A 20,000-nucleotide genomic window follows, 5' to 3' on the forward strand; every position below is an offset into this window, starting at 1 on the left:
ATGATTCATAATTCTGTATGATTCAAGCCCCTCGGCTGTGTTCAATTAGGCAGTGCCTGGCGCCAAATGCCTGACCCGCTCACTAGAGACCCCTTGGCAGAGTCATCTCATGCTGGCACGCTTCCACTTGTAACTGCTTTTACCTGTCATTTCTTCTCCAACGTGTGTTTGGCTATTAAAAAATTCTCTGTCTTACTTATTCATCTCCTCCCTCGATCTCTTTGTGTAGCTCATTCTCTGGGAAATAAAATGTACTGGCAAACCCCTGTTTGTGAGCCGTAACAAATGTCTGGCATCACTGATACAAATGATGCTGTTTAGGGCCATTGGGACCATCTACCTCTTCTCATTAAATCTGCTTTCCCTCAACCACTGGCATTCAGGATGAATATAAAACTATTTCTTATTCAATGTTTCCTTATTTTGTTTAATAGCTAATATTATTGTGTTTCTACTTTCTGTTCTTCTCCACTGCAAATGTTCAGCATTTTAGCAGGGTAGTGTGGTAAATGGGATTTTTGAACAAATGTGGTTTGAGAAAAGAGCCCTCGGGGCCCTCACCACCCCTTGGATAGCTCCAGGACGGACAGTCTTCAAAGGCTTTTTGAGAGCAAGGTTTGGGAAGATATTTCAGATCAGTCTGGCCTGGACAGGACCACTGATCAGCAGAGCAGGTGCCCTGACCTCAGCACCCTACTGGCTTCATCCTAGGAACAGGCTGGTCTCCTTCTCCCCGACCAGATCTACTTCCAAGAAGCCCCTTGTGTCGTGTACTGTTTAGAAATCCAGGCCTCTGTCATAACATGGACTCTTGGAATCTTATTTGCAGCATTTGCGGGAAGCAGCAATGGGGTTGCTGCCAAATTCACCACCTACCTTCCCCCCAACACTGCATATCAACCTCAGCCTTCAATGTGCAAAAATCCCCACAAAAATCATGTTTATGGAAATTATATTGCCATGGCAACTGTAAAGGTCTCACAAGTATTTTAAAAATAGCAAATTAACAAAACCCACTTATAAAAATCTAAAATCTGTTCCTTCACAGGAATTAGTGATCATACAAGGTCCAGCAAATACAAGATATGTTTTGTGACATGGTGGCAAAAAGTCAGTTAAAAGGGCTCTTGATCCTGGATTAATTGGGACAGAGAGTTGAATTAGTGAAAGCAAAGTTTGATTTTTTTCTATTAAGAGGTTGCACTTTGAATTTATTCTGGAAAAATGACACCAAGACCTTCTGGTACAAAAAAAAAAAATGTGGGTAAGAGACCTGAATTGCTGAAATACTAATTTATTACTTTCTATTTTCTCATCACTCATATTATTACCTTCCATACTCTGCAAGACTATTCCATTTTTAACTCATAGGTTTTTAGCAGTTGCATAAGCTTCTGCCGCTGTGATTTAGCCTGGCTGAATCTCTGTTATAAAACCTGCTTCTCAGAAGTCTGCACACAAATCACACAAGAGGGGGGAAAAATCAGAAGTACCCTACTAGAACCTTTATGCCTTTTAAAAATGTAATTGGCATGGCTATCAAAATGGATTCTTTTAAGTAGATGATGCACTAATTTTTGGTGTCTTTTGTAAAGACTTAAAACATAATAGGCGTATTTTGATGACTTCTCATAACAAGAAATCATTGGGGGCTTTGACAGTTCAAACAGTGGAGGTTCTTTCTGTGAGTGGAGGAAGAGAAATCAAACCACGCAACTGAGGATTCCATTCCTAAGCAGATGTCATTCTCCAAGGGAAGAGGAACAGAAGAAAGGGTAGTGGGGGACAAAAATGCAAAACGATGGGTCCTAGGGAGAGGGGAGTATGCTGGACTGAGTAGCAATTTGCTTTCAATATTTTCTGTTTATCACAGAAAGAGTAAGGAGGAATCACTGGTAAGCCCAGGCACAAGCAATGGGCTGGGCAACTGTTGCACCTTCCAAAATGAAGGCTCCAGGTGAAAGAGGGAAATGACATTCTGGGAAGGCAGTGATGCTTCCAGCCATCTGGGTTTCTTGGGAGGAGAGCAGACAGAACCGGGATTCTGCTGCTGGGGAATCCTCTGGGCAGGAGGTGCAGCCCAGAGATCTCTGAGCCAAGTGTGGGCGGGAAAGGGGAGGATGGGGGGTATGCAGAACTACCCAGGCAGGAGCTGGGCAGGGAGTCACGCCTAGCACCTTCTCAAGTCTCCACCCCTCCCCCGACTAAGGCATCTCCTGAGCACCAGAGCCATTTGCAAGCTGGACACCCACACTTTTCAGACAGCAGGAAGCTCTGGCTCCATGTACTGGTTGTTCCAGAGCTTCTAGGAGGAAGATTGGGTTAGAAACCAACATCTTGGCCGGGTGCAGTGGCTCAAGCCTGTAATCCCAGCACTTTGGGAGGCCGAGACGGGCGGATCACGAGGTCAGGAGATTGAGACCATCCTGGCTAACACGGTGAAACCCTGTCTCTACTAAAAAAATACAAAAACTAGCCGGGCGAGGTGGCGGGCGTCTGTAGTCCCAGCTACTCGGGAGGCTGAGGCCGGAGAATGGCGTGAACCCGGGAGGCGGAGCTTGCAGTGAGCTGAGATCCGGCCACTGCACTCCAGCCAGGGCCACAGAGCCAGACTCCGTCTCAAAAAAAAAAAAAAAAGAAACCAACATCTTTAGGAAAACCAGGTGGAGGTGGGTGGGGATGAGGAGTGAGGGTGGGGGAGCAGTAGTAGTGCCAAGGCTGGTGGTTCAGGACCCCACAGTCTAGTCAGGGGTGCTAAAAACAAACATCTCTGTGTGACCAGCGGGTCCCAGCAGGAAGCAAAGGCTCTCACCCCCAGGGTCTTCATGAAGGAACTATACACAGAGGTCTGGGCAGGATGGGAGGCTGAAATGCTGGTGCCCAGCAACAGTAGGAGGCCATTCCCACCTTTGGGCCCGAGGGGCAGGGAGAAGGAAGGCTGTTGTTGGGCGGAGAGGGCTGGGGTAGTGGAAGGCGGCTGTAGAATGGAAGTCGTGGTCATAGACAGGAAGTTGGAAGGAACAGGAAACAAATACTCAAACTGTCCCTCTTTTCCTCCATCCCTACAAGAACCTCCCATTGGCTAAGACACCTGGAAGCCAGAGGGCAAGGGGGCTGGTGATGCAGGCCGTCGAGGTCAGCCCCCTTGGGTCCAGAGCAGGATAGGGAAGAGCAGAAAATGCATGGGGGAGGGCAGGGGAGTGGCAGCCACCAGCCTACCTGTCAAGCCTCCTCCCCTGCCCACCTCTGCTAGGGTAAGGCTTCTTACTCATTCAGAACTGAAGAGCATGAGATGCATCAGGCTAAGCGCTGAGGCTCCCATCAACAGGATGAGCTGGAATGAGAAGCCGGGATTCCAGATCTCAGCCAGCAGAAGCTACACTCTCCTTGAGGAAGGGGCACATTTCCCAGCACATTATCACTTAGCAAGTAGGGCTGGGATTCTACTGGGTGCTCTGCAGTGGGCCCTCCACTAGAGGAAGTAACACAAAAAAGGTATAATCAGAGAGATAAAACTAACCCACATGCTAAGTTAGAAAACTCAAAATTAAGAGTGGCAGGTAGACCAGATAATCCAAGAGTAGATGCCTGGTTCTAATGCATGTTCTACCCGTTCTACCCATCACCCAACCACCAACCCCAGCCATTGCTGACTGTCTTCAGATGCATGTGAAGAATCACACTATTTCCCCCCCATGATTGGTGGCAGTGCCAGTCCCATGATGCTGAGCAGGGAACCCCATGAAGAATAAGAAACAATGAGATGGAAATAAGCCTGGGAGACATAGCCACTAACCCACTCCCTTCCCTGAGTCCTCCTTCAAGAAGTGCTTTGCTTGACCTCCAAGCATTTCTTGAGGACCTACATCTTGAAACAGGGTAACCTAGCTCCTAATTCCTCAGGGAAACTCACACAGAGAGATCTAGAACATCCTGGGGCATGAGTTGTATTGGGAGCAGAAGGGAAACTAGAAGGAAAAATAAACCACACAATGGGCCCACCCAAGAGTGGGCCCAAGTAATTGGGTATCTCCCCAGACTCAAGACTTTCCTAAGTTTTCTTTCTCTATAGCCCAAATCAATTCGCAAGCACTGAGGCCCTTGTTCTCAGGATGTATCAGCCTCAGAGTTCAGCCATGGGCAGTCAGACCCAAGACCACCCAAGCCTTTTGGCCAAGCCTGACCCGTGAGCGAGAGTGCATCAGAGCCTGCCACTCTTTCTGCCTTGAGCCTCAGAATCCCAGTGATTTGGGCCTAAGATGGTAATGTTTACTTTTTTCCCTTCTGAGTCAGGCCACAGGGCAATTCCTGGAAGGATTCCACTTGCGTGTTCAACCCACATGACCTCTCAGAGCAGCCAAGGCAAAGGGGCAGTTCTCCCATGCCCTCTTGGCATGGCAAAGTCACTGGTTGTTGATTTGAGGTGGTTTCTTTGAGGTCCATGGACAACTTCTGGACTCCACACTAAGTCAAAAAGAGGAATAATGAAGAAAACGAAGACTTCTCCAAAATAGCTCTGCGGCATTGGGATCTGCTCTGGCTCTGACTGAAGCATTCAGATTCCTGATCAGCTCCAAAGGAAGCCTGCAAAGGCAGCCTGTTCAGATCCATGGGCCACTGAAGGGAATCGGGTGTGCACAATGACCCCAGCCTCCTGAAAAACTCACTTTAACTAAGTTAGTTCATCAAGCCTATGCTGATGGAGCAGAGAAACACCTCATACTCCCAAATGGCTGCAATAAACTTTTGTGTGCCCTTAGGGTTTTAATAGTAAGGATCTCTGGAAAAATCTCCTTCTGGGGTCTGTACCTTGCAAATCAATGCCACCTTGTGCCCTGACTTTTTTCCTGTGGTCCCCAGATAGCCCCTGACTTCCTTATGGCTGGTAGACCTTATGGAAGCGATAAGAGAGAGGATGTGACTGGCTTAGAGTACAGTAGTTTGGATTTAGGTGCAATCACCATGTCTGAACTGCATGAGTGTGTTTGGCTTTTTTGCCAAAAAATTCAACTTTTTATTTTAAAACAGCTTCAAACTGGCAGAAAAGTTGCAAATATAATGCAAAGAACTCTGGTCTATGCTTTACCCAGATTCCCAACTTTTAACATTTCACTCCATTTGTCTTGCCATTCTCTCTCTCTCCACATTCTTATTTGTTTCTTTCTGAACCATTTGTGAATAAGCTGCCGACATCATGGCTCTTTATTTCTTTACATTTCAATGTGTTTCCAAAGAACAAAGATATTCTCTTATATATTCATAGCACAGTTAAACTTAGGAAGCTAAATATTGATACAATATTTCATCTAATTTGCAATCTGTATTCTAATTTTTGTCAATTGTCTCAATAATGTCCTATTGTGATTCTCTTTTCTTCCAGTACAGGATGTAATCCAAGATTATGTTTTGTATATAGCTGTCATGCGTTTTAGACTCCCTTAATATTTTATGACAATGATGCTTTTGAAGAATACAGGCCAGGTACCTTGTAGAACACCCCTCAATTTGGGTTTGTCTGATGTTTCCCCATGAGCAGATCCAGTTTATGAACCCCTGGCTAGAAGACTACAAAAGCGATATAGTGTTCCTCTCAGGATATCATACCAGGAGGTACATGATGTCTTGTTGATGATGTTAGTTTTTTAACAGCTTTATTGAGATACAACTTTCTTTTTTTTTTTTTTTTTTTTTTTGAGATGGAGTCTTACTCTGTCGCCCAGGCTCGAGAGGGCATGCAGTGGCGCAATCTCAGCTCACTGCAACCTACGCCTCCTGGGTTCGAGTGATTCTCCTGCATCAGCCTCCCGAGCAACTGAGACTACAGGCATGCACCACTACACCTGGCTAATTTTTGTATTTTTAGTAGAGACGGGGTTTCATCACATTAGCCAGGCCAGTCTCAAACTCCTGACCTCAGGTGAGGTCTCCCAGAGTGCTGGGATTATAGGAGTGAGCCACCGCACCAGGCTGGAGACACAATTTTCATATCATAAAATTCACCCACTTAATAATTCAGTGGCTTTTAGTATAGTCACAGCTTTGTGGAACCATCACCACAATCAATTTTAGAACATTTAGAACATTTTCATCACCCTCAAAAGAAACCTCATACCCATTAACTGTCACTCCCCATTTCCCCCCAAACTCACCTCCCACCCCACATACTGTCTGTCTCTATGGAGTTGCCCACTGTGGAAATTTCGTATCAGTGGAATCACACAATGCGTGGCCTTTTGTGACTGAGTTCTTTCACCTAGCACAGTTTTGTCAGGGTTCAGATGATGATAATTGTGTTCACCCAGTCAAGATGCTTTCTGGTTTCTCCACTCTGTCTTGTTCCCCCGTGTAAATTAGAAGCATTCCAAGGGTAGACACTTTACAGTCATGCAAATAAATATCCTGCTCCTCATTCAACTTCCCCCTAGACTTAGATTTGATGGTTATTGACCAAACCAATCTTTATTAACGAGGTTTACTAAGGTTGATTCCTTCCACCACTCTTCTCACACTCATCAGTGGTTAGCTACACAATTGGAAAGTTCACGGGGTAATTAGAGACAGTGGCCCCGCTCTTCTCAGTAACATCATAACTGCTCCAAGAAGTCCCCCACAGACCAGGCCATCTGTCCCAGCAACATCTCTCCTCTGCTCCAGTTCCTCCCCGAGTGGTTGGGGACCAAGGACTCCTCAGAGACACACATGCTGCAGGACAGCACATCTGCCCTATTCTGCATGAAGCCCTGAGAACTCTGAGCTAGGAAGGCCAAGAAGTGACAGAAAAGCCTGTGTTCATTGGAGAAGGGTCCACTAGGTTAAAAGAACAAGGACCTGGCCGGGCGCGGTGGCTCAAGCCTGTAATCCCAGCACTTTGGGAGGCCGAGACGGGCGGATCACGAGGTCAGGAGATCGAGACCATCCTGGCTAACACGGTGAAACCCCGTGTCTACTAAAAAAAAAAAAAATACAAAAAACTAGCCGGGCGAGGTGGCGGGCGCCTGTAGTCCCAGCTACTCAGGAGGCTGAGGCAGGAGAATGGCGTGAACCCGGGAGGCGGAGCTTGCAGTGAGCTGAGATCCGGCCACTGCACTCCAGCCTGGGCGACAGAGCGAGACTCCGTCTCAAAAAAAAAAAAAAAAAAAAAAAAAAAAAAAAAACAAGGACCTGCTCTTGGTTCCACCTCTCCTACCAGTAGTTAATATGCAAATCAAATGTACCTTCACTTCAGCAAACACCTACTAGAAAGGTGCTACTTGCGATTGGAAACAGAAGATAAGTAAAGCACAGCCCCTACCCTCAAGGAGATGATTTCACATAAAAGGATTAAGATAACCAAAGAGCCAGATTCTCAAGGAGAGCAAGAGGAATGTCCTAAGTGACCTGACCATTCTGAAGAAGGAAGAGCCCACCTCACTGGTATGGTCAGGAAAGGCTTTTGGAAGAGGGCATTTAAAATGGGTCTCGAAGGCTGGGTAGGAGTTAGACAGTGATGATAGAGGAAGGTGTACTAGGCAAAGGGTATAGCAGGAGCAACAATGTTCCCAGATAAAGGCCTACATAAAGCGAGGGAAAGAAGGGGTGAAGCTCGCTGGACCCTCGTGGGTCCAATGTGGAATGTGAACTTGGCTCAATGGACAATAGGGAGCTCCTGAAGAATTTCAGGGGAGGAGGATCCAATGATCAGAGCTGAGACATGAATAGAAATGTGCTTAATCTGCTAACAGAGAAAATCAAAATGAGAGCATTATACCACAGCCATTCTGAGATGTGACCCAGGGAACCCATTTCCATTTGATCTGCTGTCAGTGCTCCCTTCTGCAGCTTGGCCTAAGAGTGACACTTCTGAAACCTATGCAACATCCCCAACCAGGGCCAGAACTTATCCATCCGAGAGAGTGACTCACTCCATCACAAACATGCCCCACATTCCAACTTGTGCCACTGGCTCTGTGCTATTCCATTTTCATTGAGAATGTTTTCTGCTTGGTGACAAGCTTCTTTTTCAAGTGAAACAGAAAATAGAAGATGACAATCTCCCAAACAATGTTCCATAGCCTGGAGGCTGCTCGCGTCTTGCCAAACAGCAACACTAATGTGAGCTTTGTCTTCTGAGATGTGGATTCCTGCGCTGGCAGAACTTGGAGACAGCAACAGCAAAAGGGTTTCCAAACGATTACCATTCCCCAAGAGCACCTGGATTACAGTGTTCTTGTCTCATTAAACTTCCAAGGTTCTGGAAGAAAAGTGATCAAGTAGTGAGGTTGGAAGACAGGGCTGAGGAAGGAGCAAAAGGCTATAGATCTCCTAAAAGCCATTGAATCATATATTTTGCGTGTTTTTTTGTTTTGTTTGTTTTGAGACAGAGTCTCACTCTGTCACCCAGGCTGGAGCGCAGTGGCATGATCTCAGCTCACTGCAACCTCCACCTCCCAGGTTCAACCGATACTCCTGCCTCAGCCTCCTAAGCAGCTGGGTGCCCACCATCACGCCTGGCTAATTTTTTTTTTTTTTTAGACGGAGTCTTGCTCTGTTGCCCAGACTGGAATGCAGGGGCACGATCTCGGCTCACTGCAAGCTCTGCCTCCTAGGTTCACATCATTCTCCCGCCTCAGTCTCCCTAGTAGCTGGGACTACAGGCACCCACCACTGCCCCTGGCCAATTTTTTTGTATTTTTAGTAGAGACGGGGTTTCACCGTGTTAGCTATGATGGTCTCCATCTCCTGACCTTGTGATCCACCTGCCTTGGCCTCCCAAAGTGCTGGGATTACAGGCATGAGCTATCATGTCTGGGCGGAATTATACACTTTGAAAGAGTGACTTGTGTAGTATGTAAATATATCTCAATAACGTTGTTCTGGAGGGGCAAGGATGGAGCAGTGAGGAGAAGGGTCCTGATGGCAGGCACTGATGTGGTCACCAACAGGTCATGTGGCTATGCAGTTGTTCTCTGCAGTCCTCACCAGGTCTTCATCAACAGCAGTGTGTTCAGTTAACTAGACAAATATGAATTAACCCTCCAGGATAAGCCAGGCACTGTGACAGGCAGGGAGGCCCCGAAGCCAGGGTAACTGACGGTGAGATTGTGGGTTAGAGCCTTGGATGTAGTAGGTGGCCTCCTTTCTTCCCTTGTCTGTAAATTGAAGGGGTTGCAGCCATCCTAAAGTTCCTTGGCCCTTGGAAAGTTGAACCATTTTCATTGTTGAGGTTTCAGGACAGGATCTTTTCCACAAACAGCAAATTGCTCTTGGCCTCAGCATCAAACTTCTCAGACAACAGAGACCAGAGCTGGACTGAGTGCTCTGATCAACAGGGGCCTCTGACCATGGCCCCTACAAATTCCAGGTTCAGGGGCTGTCCTGGCCTCATCTCATTTTATTCTTTTCAAGAAAATTTACTTCATCAATGTAATTTATGGTCTGTCATAAAATAAATGCATGATGAATCCCCGTGTCCTGCCTTTTGATTAGGAAAATATGGTCTCCTTCCCATTGCCTCCACTTTTCCCTAGGAATGTCATTTCTAGTATGTGCTCGGCCTGGGACCCAATTCTCATGGGTTCTCACTGCGAAGTTCCCATGCTGAAGACACACCTGCCACCCCACACTGCCCCAGACTGTGGGGCTTCAAGTATGCTATAAACCACCAAGTGTGTGCCTCAAGGGTATATGGTCACAGAGATTTTCAAATCCAGACCTAGAAACTAAACTATGCTCTAATTTTTATTGTAAAATAACTATAGGTAAAGTCTATGGAACATTTGTGCACATAAACACACAGGTGCATGTCCACCCACACACACACACACACACACACACACACGCTCAGTCACCACTTTGATGTTCCCCACAGCCTTTTTTACCAAATTGTAAAGTTAGCCTCAGAGACACATCCCTCACACAGGCCCAGGGTTTGGGGAGTACAGTGGAGAAAGCTTCCAGTTGGTGTGTTGAACTAAGCCCTGGAGGATGTGTGCCCTTCCCCTTCAAGCCAGCACGTCACGTGTGGGAGGTTTGGTTGGGTGCCCAGTGGGAATTCCTAGGTTTCAGCTCCATGTGCTGCATGGAACTGAGATGCTGAAAAAAGGTGGAAATGCTTGTTAGTCACCCTGTCCACCCCCAGTTCCCACTCAGAGAAATACCCCATTAATGATCCTGGGAACAAAGGGGATTTTGCTAATGATTTTTGTGTGTTGACTTTGTATCGAACGACTTAATTGTATTATATTCCAATATGTTCTAACAGTTTTCTGGTGGAGTCTGTAAGGTTTTCTATATACAGGATTATGTCATCAGCAATGACAATTTCACTTATTCATTTCCTATTTGGATGCCTTTTCTTTCCTTCTCTTGCCCAATTGCTCTGGCAAGGACTTCCATTATGTTGAATAGAAGTGGCAAAAGTGGGCATCCTTGTCTTGTTCCAGATCTTAGAGGAAAGGCTTTCAACTTTTCACGTTGAGTATAATATTAGCTGTGGGCTTCTCATATGTGGCCTTTATTGTGTTGAGGTATGACCTTTCTATACCTAATTTGGTGAGTTTTTTTAATCATAAAAGGATGTTGAATTTTGTCAAATGCTTTTTCTAAATCTAATGTAATGATCATATGGTTTTTGTCCTTTATTCTGTTAATGTGATGTATCACATTTACTGATTTGCATATGTTGAACGGTTCTTGCATCCTAGGGATAAATCTTAATCATGGTGGATGATCCTTTTAATGCATTGTGGAATTTGGTTCACCAGTATTTTGTTGAAGATTTTTGCATCTATGTTCATTACGAATATGGGCCTATAATTTTCTCTTCTTGGACATGTCAGAATGACTTTTATTAAAAACATGAAAGATAATAAGTGTTGGTGAGGACATGGCAAAAAGGGGAACCCTTGTACACTGTTGGTGAGAATGCGAATTATAGGACAATTATGGAAAATAGTATGGAGGTGCCTCAAAAAGCTAAAAATAGAATGACCATATGACCCACAATCCTACTTCTGGGTATTTACCCAAAAAATTTGAAATGTGTTTATTCAAGAAATGTCTGCACCCCATGTTTAGTATAGCACTACTCACAACAGTTAAGTTATGGAATCAATCTAAGTGTCCATCAGCAGATGAACGGATAAAGAAAAGGGGCTATATATGCACAATAGAGTATTTTCAGCCTTAAAAAAGGAAAGTCTATCACTTGCAACAACATGAATGGAATTGAAAAACATTGTGCTAAGTGAAATAAGTCAGGCACAGAAAAACAAATACTGCATGTTCTCACATATATGTGGAATCTAAAAGAATCAAAGTCATAGAAGAAGAGAGTCGAATGGTAGTTGCCAGGGACTGAGGTGGGCGAAGGAAATGGAGAGATGATGGTCAAAAGGTACAAAATCACAGGAGAAGTAAGATTTTTTTCCCTTTTTTGAGTTCTATTGCACAGTGTGATAAATATAGTTAATAATAGAGTATCATACATTTCAAAGTTGCTAAGGGAGTAAACTTCAAATTTCTCACCACAAAATCTGTTAAATATTTGAGATGATGGATACATTAACTAGCTTGATGTAATTATTCCACATTGTATTCATAAATTATAGCATCACTTTGTACCCCACAAATTTATACAATTAGAAATTGTCAATTTACAAATTTAAAAGCGCAAAGGGGATTTTGCTAATATTAACTGGTAACAATAACCTTTTCTGACTGTGGAGTGCTTTACAGTTAACGGGGCATAATGACTTTGTGAGATGCCCAAGTAGAGATTATTATTTTCATTTTATAAGTGAGAAAACTGAGGTTCAGAGAGGCTAAGTGACCTGCTCAAGGTTCCATGCTACTGAGGAGCCAGAATTAGGTCTGACGCCTCCTGGCTTCTAGTTGACCTCCCTTTTCATGATGCTTTGTGGCATCATGAACCTAATGTTGAACTCGAAACGGCATTTGATTTAGACCATCCAGGTCATTCTGTTCAGTCTGTTGCTCATCTCCCAGATGGCCAAGTTTGCCAGGAAAGCATTGCCTCACCACTGCAGACTGGATGAGATGGGCCCCAATGGCCCATCCTTTCCTCCATTAAAGCACACACTACTGTCTGTATTCATTAGCATCTGCCTTCCCGTTAGACTGTCAGCTCCTTGGCAGGGACCACATCTTCTTTGTCTTTGTGCCTCAGCTCTGATCATAGACCTGGCACACAGTAGGAGCATGTTAAGAGTGAAATGCTGCTGAAGGCACTCAGAAGCAAGCCCTCCTCTGCTTAGCAAGCTATCTAACCTTCATTGAGACACAAACTTCCACCGTATCATCTGTTAACTGACCACTGCCATGACAGCTGGGTCCCTTGCCATTTCTCAGAAGAAATTCAGATGCTGTTAATACATCCACTTGAAATTACCCTTGAAATGGGACAGATCCAAATTGAGATGTGCTATGAGTGTAAAATGTACACCGGATTTGAAAACTTAGTATGCAAAAAAGAAAATACATCTTATGAATAATGTTTATATTGATTATATGTTGGTAATATTTTTAATATATTAGGTTAAATGAAACATATTGTTAAAGTTAACTTCATCTATTCCTTTTTACTTTTTATGACATAGGTATGTACTAGAAAAATTTTAAATTCCCTATGTGACTTATATTATATTTCTATTGGAAAGTTCTGGCTTAGGTCCTTACAGGTCATAATAAAGACTCGAGCTTTTACTTTGAGTGACATGGGAGCCATTAGAAAGTTTTGAGCTTAAAAGTGACACAGTCTGACTCACTCATATTTAAAAAGTAGCACTCTGGTTGCCATGTTGCGGACAGACTGTAAGGGACATGAGTACAGACAAGGAGACCATGTAGGAAGCTACTGCAATAATACAGAAGAACATGGAGGCTTGAACCAGAGAGTGGTAAGAAGTGGTCAGATACTGATCAGGCTTGGAAAGCAGACCAAGAGGACTTCCTAACAGATTGGGCATGGGGTAAAAAAAAAAAAAAAAAAGAGTTGAATCTCAGTTTTTGGCCAGAGCCACTGGGAGTCCTCCATTTGCTGAGATGGGGAAAGAGGAGGGAGAAGCAGGTCTGGGAAAGAAGACCAGGAGTTTGGTTTTGGATGTGTTATGCCTAGGATGCCTTTTAGTTTCCAAGTGGAGACAATGAGAAGGCAGTTGGATATATAACTCGGGAGTTCAGGGAAGAGGCCTGAGCTAGGGGTCAAAACTGGGGAGTCATCATCATAAAAATGCAATTGAAAGCCCAGAGACTGGGCAAGATCACTGTGAGAGTGAATACAGGCAGAAAAGAGAAGATCCAGGTCAAGAAGACCAAGCGCCCTGGGGAGCCCTAAAGTTTAGAGGTTGTCAAGAGAGGCAAAGGAAACAGAAAAAGAGCCTTGAGGTAAAAAGAAAACTAGGAGGGAGTGGTGCTGTAGAAGCCAAGTAAAGAAAGCATTTCAGGAGGAGGTAGTGAGCCCCTTTGGCCGGCACGGCTGATAGGTCCAGGAAGAGGAAGACAGAGAACTGGACACTGGATTTAGCAACCTGGAGGAGACTGGCAACCCTGACAAGTGCAGTGTAAGTGAGTGATGGAGGCAAAAACATGATTAAAGTGAGTTCACAAGAAAATGAGAGAGAAGGGATTGGAGACAACAAATACAGACAGTTCTTTCAGGGAATTTTGCTGTGAAAGGGAGAAAAGAAATGGGCACAGGTCAGAGGGGATATTGGATCAGGAGAGGCTATTTTTAAAAGGTAGACAAATTCAGCATGGATGTGTGCTGCTGGGAATGAGCCAATAGACAGAAAAATTGATGATGCCAGAAAGACTGGGAATTCTGGTGCTTCCCCAGTCTCCAAAGAGTACACTTATATTGCTTTTTCATGTTTTATCAACTTTAGACATCACCTATCCACTTTCTGCTGTAATACGTACAAGCCAGCTTGCTTATATCACCCCTCATTGCACTTCTACTCTTGTTCCCACATTATTTCAGCAGATCACTATCATCTCACTGTCCCAACACATCAACTATTTCAGTTCGTCTATTGGTCACCTTGGTGCCTTTTATTTCTTGATCTATTAACTACAGACAGCATCTCTTGACTCCCATTTTGTATGATTAGGGTATTCATGCCTCTACCCTACCATCTGCTGTAAGTCAGCTTTGCATATGTCATGCTGGGACAATAACAAGACCCACAACCACAAAATCTCAGCAACTCAGGCTTATTTCTGATTCACATGCCATGCCATGGCCTGCTTCTGATGTGTTGTTTATTCTGGGAACTAGCTGAAGGGCATCCCCCATCTGAGACCTGCTATTTTCATGAGAGAGGGAAAAGAACAATGGCAGAACCTCACACCGCCTCTTAACGTGTCTGTTCCGCATGGAATATGTCATTTCCACTCACATTCAATTGGCCAAAGCGAGTCACGTGGCCAAACCGGATTATCAGTGGACAGGGGAGGAAATATTCTCCTACAAGGGCAGGCAAGCCATATGGCATCAGGTGGGGGTGTGAAATCCTCTTTCAGGGAGAACAGTGAATAATTGGGAACAACAATTTAATCTATCACAATTCCTCTTCTCTCTTCTTCTACTCTCCAACTTCTTTTATATTGTCAAGCCAGAAACTCTTTACATACTTCTTTATAGCTATTCTTAAGTAGTCTTTCAGTGCTTTGTTGTTGATTTTAGAAGTTGAAAGCCACTAAGCAGCATTTACATTATGACTAAGCAAATATTCTTTACTGCAGAGCCAAAGAGTTCATATCATGCACCACTGTTTCAATGACAGACCCTACGTGCTTAGAGCCTTTCTTACACTCCACCACATGCTCAAAATCAGGCCACATTTTGGACTGCTTCATATTTGGGCTATCCCTTTCATAAGAAATATTTTGTTTTTCCAGAAGTTTCCAATTATGTTTCTTTTTTCTTGTTGATAGAAGAAAATTTGCCTTCTACATCATATCCCTAATATCCTCCAAATTTCTTCCATTTATTGTTTGGACTCTTTTTTTCCTTTTTGAAGCCTGCTGTCCTTCTGACCTGATTGGGCAAACTGCCTCATTTTTGAATCTTAATGCTTTTGCATGGCTCTTTGTCTTTACTACAATTACTAATTGCCTTCTGCTTTGTTTGGGTGGTTTTTTTGGCTTGATTTCTGCTTTTCATTACAAACTTAATTTTTTGCAGTGTCCTAATAATACTCTCTACTTTCTAGAATGTCCTTCTTTCATGTCACCTTCAGAGACCTCTTTCCTTCCACTCTAATGAAAAGTAACTACTCTCTGGTTCTGCTGAATAATTTCATCCTGGGGTTGCTTTTCATGGCTACTCTGTATAGGATCCTCTGTTTCCTGAATCTCATATCTCCTTTCTCGGTTTACTCCCTTACTTTGTTGAAAAACCTCTTCAGGAACTTCCTTCCAAAGGTTTAGTAGGCTGTAAACTTCCTTGGTCCTTGCATCCTCAGGCCTACTTCCCTTTTATATTGAATAAAGGCTTTGGACCAGATGTTCTCTAATGCCTATTCCAGGAGTATAATTCTAGTCTATATGTATTTGTGGATAACATACTCTTTCAAGAAGACATTTAAAACAGTTGCTGCTCCCAAGGAATTTAAGATCTACTTAGATAGACAAAGAATAAAGTCTCAAAACAGCAACAAAAAAATCTATGATACAAAAGATGTCGGGAGGTGGGACATGATTAATCATCAGTTTGAGACTTGGGTCTAGAGGAAAGAGAGAGAGAAGAAGCAAAGCCAGCCTGCGGTGCTCTTATTTAGCAAGCAAGACTTTAGCAGCATCAAAGGTAGGCAGTGTGTTAGGAATAGATTGTTCCTATCTGATGTCCTGAGTCCAGTGGAGTGGTTAAAGGTCAATGAAGGTCCTTCTCCCTTTGACTTTCCCTGTCACTGAGATATCAACATTTTCGTTTCACCAAATCAAGATAGATATAATTTTTAAATACAAAAGTATAACAATACCCTTGACCACTGGACAAACTCTCTGGCCATTTGGGGGCATAACAATGAACTTTCATTACAAGTATGAATAATTGTGTATATACTTATAAACACCCTAATTGTTGGAACATGAAAGTACCAACGGTGGTCTTTATTAGTAGAGTTTCACTGAGTAGGACTAAAGGTGACTCTCTTTACTATGTCCATTTGTAAAAACTGTTTTTCATTGTTCCAGTGAGGAGTTGGAGTGATTATAAATCACTTCTCCTTTCCAGCCACTCCCTAAGAGAGGGTACATCCCACTCATGATATGAGTGTTATCCGAGAGCACTGTTGCTTGGGTGGAGAAGGCACTGGGGAATTTTAAGGATGGGGCTTCTCCGTGGCAGGTCCTGAAGACTGAGTGGACATGAGACACCTACATCAGAGGGAAAAAAAATAAACAAGCCTTCATTCAGCAAAGACGGCCCTCTCATCCAATCTGCAATCAAAGAGAGTACTTGCAGGGAAGGAAGTTTCCAGAAAAAAAGAAGAGATCTTTGGGCCAGTGGTCTCAGCAATTTCCAGAATGGGAGTTTAGTGTGATGGCAAGTGCTTAGGCCATGTGATAGATCTTCTCAGCAAGGTCTAACCTAACACTACTCCCTCAGGGAGGCTTTCTCTGAGCCCCCTTCCTTCACACCCAGGAAGAATTAATTTCTGCTACAACACTCTGTTCCTGCTGCCATCCTAGCACTTATCAAATTCAGACAAAGTTGGCATCAATTTTCCTCAATAGTCTATGACATCCTGACTGATTTATTCATCATCACAACCCCAGTCAATGCCTGGCATGTGGTAGGCGCCTGTGTTGGTCAAATGAATGAGTGAATTGAAAGAAGCTGCATTTCATCAAAGGGCAGAATCAGCCATGAATATTCAGTTGTCCCAGGAGCTTCAGACTAGCCAGGAGGCCTTGGAGAAGTGGATCTGGGCCAAGTGGTGGATTTCCAAGAGCTGGGGCCATTTAAACCATTCCTGGGAGAGGAGAGCAATAAAACCACCTGCAAGATTGGTCTGAGCTGCTTTGTTGCCTGGGACTCCACTGCAGGTGGAGAGGGGAGCAGAGAGATCAAAAGCACTCAAGGAGCCTTTGCTTCTGAGTAGTCCAGAGGGCAGTGCTGCCCCTGCTGCAGCGACCCCCACCCAGAGATGGGACCAGTGCTCAGCTCTGCAGAAGAGCAAGACAGACCCACCATCCCTGGAGAGCTTCCTATGCACAAGACACTGGGCTTTAGGTAATCACGTTTCATCCTCTCAGTAACGCCAAGAGATAGGTGTGCCTGACTTACAGATGAGAACCACCATTAAGGATCATTCTGTGTGGAGAGGAGCTGGAGCCTGTGCACCCAGGAAACTGTACAATAGCAACCAAAGCAAAATGAAAAAAAAAAAAAAAGCCAGGATTATGTCACTGAAAATTCAGAAATCTGTGCACCTAAAGCTCACCTGTTTTATTACTTTTGTGGTTTGCATGTCTTCCCTTTATTTTCTCCTGGTTTCTTATAATGGTTTGTTTTGTTTGTTTGTTTGTTTCACAAAAATCCCATAGGATTCTGATCTCACAAAGGGAAAAGCTGGATCCCCAGGGCAAAGAGTCAGGGGTCAGCGGAATGGACGACGCCCTGCAGCCGATGCTGTCAATGCAGCAGGGCTAAGCCTAGGAAAGGCACCTAGTGAGGGGAGACACAGGAGGGCACACCTAGGTGCATGGGTGGGCAGCTGCTGTCTCTTGGGGCTGGTCTCCCACAAGGTGGTTTCCTCGTGCAGCAGTGACTTAGTGCAGCCCCTCTCACCTGGCACCAATGCATTTGTTTCCTCAAAAGACCATAGGGTGGCATTTACCTCACCACTTAAAAAAAAAAAAAAAAAGGTGAATCAAGATGCATGCTGGCTCAGGAGGATCTTCATATCCGCCAGAGGGAGGGGCAGGCAGTCTCTCTTTACTCCAGCAGGTGGGAATTTCTGATAAAACTAAATTAACATCAGCTTGCCTCCTTGCAGTATCTAAATGTGCAAAGAGAGCTGATCTGATGACACCAGCCAGGGGGACAGGCTGCTGGAAGCATCCCAGGAGACAGAAGCCCAACTAAAGACCACCTAACTTACTGCTCAGATAGGCTGCTCTGGCGGAGCAGCCCTTTGGGGTAGAAAGACAAGTAAGCTCGGAGGGGAAAGTGAACGGGTCCTGCGTGGGTGGCTGTGGCCTTGGCTATCACCGCAGCAGAGGCCCCTGCTGAGCAGGCTAAGAGCGAGCAGACCGTGAGAAAGGCCAAAGTCAAACTGAAAAACCCTTCCAGCTGGCCTCTGCTCTTGGGAACTTGGAGCCATACGCTGGCAACGGGCTCGGCGACAGGGGCACGCTTTCTCCCGGAGAGGGCACTAGGGCGCCTGCCTCTTCGGGCGGGCATGGGAGAGAGGGGGGCACCTCCCAGCACGTAGGAGCAGCCAGTGCCAAGCTGGAGGAGGGGAGGGGCGTGCAGGCAGAGACTTGGGGGTGGAGTTAAGGGAGGGAGGGTCAGGAAAACTTCTCATTCCCTGCCTCCGTTCACCCTCCCGCACCATCTCTGTAAGGGGCCTCCGCTTTAAAACATGGGACATAGATGCCACCAGAACCCCTGCCGGCTGCCAGAGTCCTGCACAGAATTACATCGGCGCACTCTCTACTTCTCAGGAACGGAAGGGATCCGGGGGAGCTATGGGTTCATCTCTGGCCACGTGCATCCAAACTAATAAAATCATCCCCCATCCCCCTGGAGCCGTGCGGGGTGCTCGCGGAAGTGCAGGCACCCCTGATTGAGGCGAAGGAGACTCTGGCTAGAGTTCTCGTCCCCACACGGTCCGCATCCCGCGAATCAGAGGGGTCTGCGGGTGTCTCTAGCCCAGTTTGTCCCCTTTCCCCTGCTCAGCTGACTTCGACGCCCGGGAGTTTGATCCTTGCCACCGAAGCCCAAGATCTCCTTCTGCCTCAACCCCATTCCTTTCGGAGAAATGGGCTCGCGGACCGATGCGCGCGACGGAGAGGAGCGGCAATCGGGACGCCCGGACTGGAGCCCTTCCCAGAAGCCGGCAGAGCCATTCCGGCCGCCGCCTCGGGCTCCAACATTGGCCGCACAGTTTCCGCTCTTTGGGGCCCCGCCTGCGGGTCGGAGACCCCAGAGCAGCCTCTCCCCTCTAGGGTGCCCACTCCACGAGCTTCTGCCATCTGCCAAGGGACGCCGGGAGCCGGCGGGCGCGCGTGGTCGCAGCACTGGAGCGCGCAGCATCTCCAGGAGGTCTCCGGCAGCGCCCGTCTCTCCCCCTACGCCCTCCCGCTGCGGGGTCGAGGTCGCAAGGGTCGCGACCGCCGTGTCTTACCCAGTCCCGGCACGAAAGTGTTGAGGAAGAGGCAGATGACGGCTACGGGGAAGGGCATGTAGGGGATGGCGGCGCGCAGGGGGCCCTTCTTCTCGCGGACCTGCACCACTACTCCGCTGGACGAGGACGCCCCCCGGGGGTCCGCCGCCGCCACCGCTGCCGCCGCCGCCGCCGTCTCGGCGTCTTTGTGCGAGGGCTCCATGGTCTGGTGTGCTCTCAAGCAGCCGGGCAGCACGGCCGGAGCTGGCGCCCAGCGCACGGGAGCAGGAAACGGCCGGCTGCGGGCTCCGGGCTCGGCGCCGAACTCAGGCGGCCGCAGTGCTCCGTGCGCCGCGCGGCTCGCGGAGACTCCCGCCCTCCGGCGTCCCCACACGCCCGGTGGAGGGGCGGGGAGGGCGGCGCGACACCCTGTGACAGCGCTCTGACGCCCCTCCTCGCCAGGCCCCTTCCCCGTCCCCTCCCCCCAACCAAAACCACCACTCACAAGGAATGGAAAATCAGGGCGAAAGGAAGGCAGTGGAAGAGAACCGCAAGGGGAGCTGGTTGCCCAGGTGCTGGAAGGGGTGGACACACCTCGCCCTCCAGACAGGTGAACGGGGAACCTTGACCACGAAGCCCTGCGAACTGGGAGTGTGTGCTTGGCTG

General features: G+C 46.4%; 2 protein-coding genes across 2 annotated transcripts in view; both read right to left on the reverse strand.

Moving 5' to 3' along the window:
* STUM (stum, mechanosensory transduction mediator homolog) overlaps window positions 1-19,718 on the reverse strand; it is a 64,488-nt gene extending 44,770 nt beyond the window's left edge. Inside the window, exon 1 of the mRNA XM_050759691.1 lies at window positions 19,356-19,718. Coding sequence (XP_050615648.1) covers window positions 19,356-19,557 — 202 coding nt within the window. The 5' untranslated portion in view covers window positions 19,558-19,718. The remainder of the gene's footprint in view (window positions 1-19,355) is intronic.
* Window positions 1-20,000, reverse strand: part of COQ8A (coenzyme Q8A) — a 685,974-nt gene that overhangs the window by 414,724 nt on the left and 251,250 nt on the right. The gene's annotated exons all lie outside the window — the stretch shown is intronic.

This window comes from Macaca thibetana, chromosome 1 (genome assembly GCF_024542745.1).
Source record: "Macaca thibetana thibetana isolate TM-01 chromosome 1, ASM2454274v1, whole genome shotgun sequence".
NCBI lineage: Eukaryota > Metazoa > Chordata > Mammalia > Primates > Cercopithecidae > Macaca > Macaca thibetana.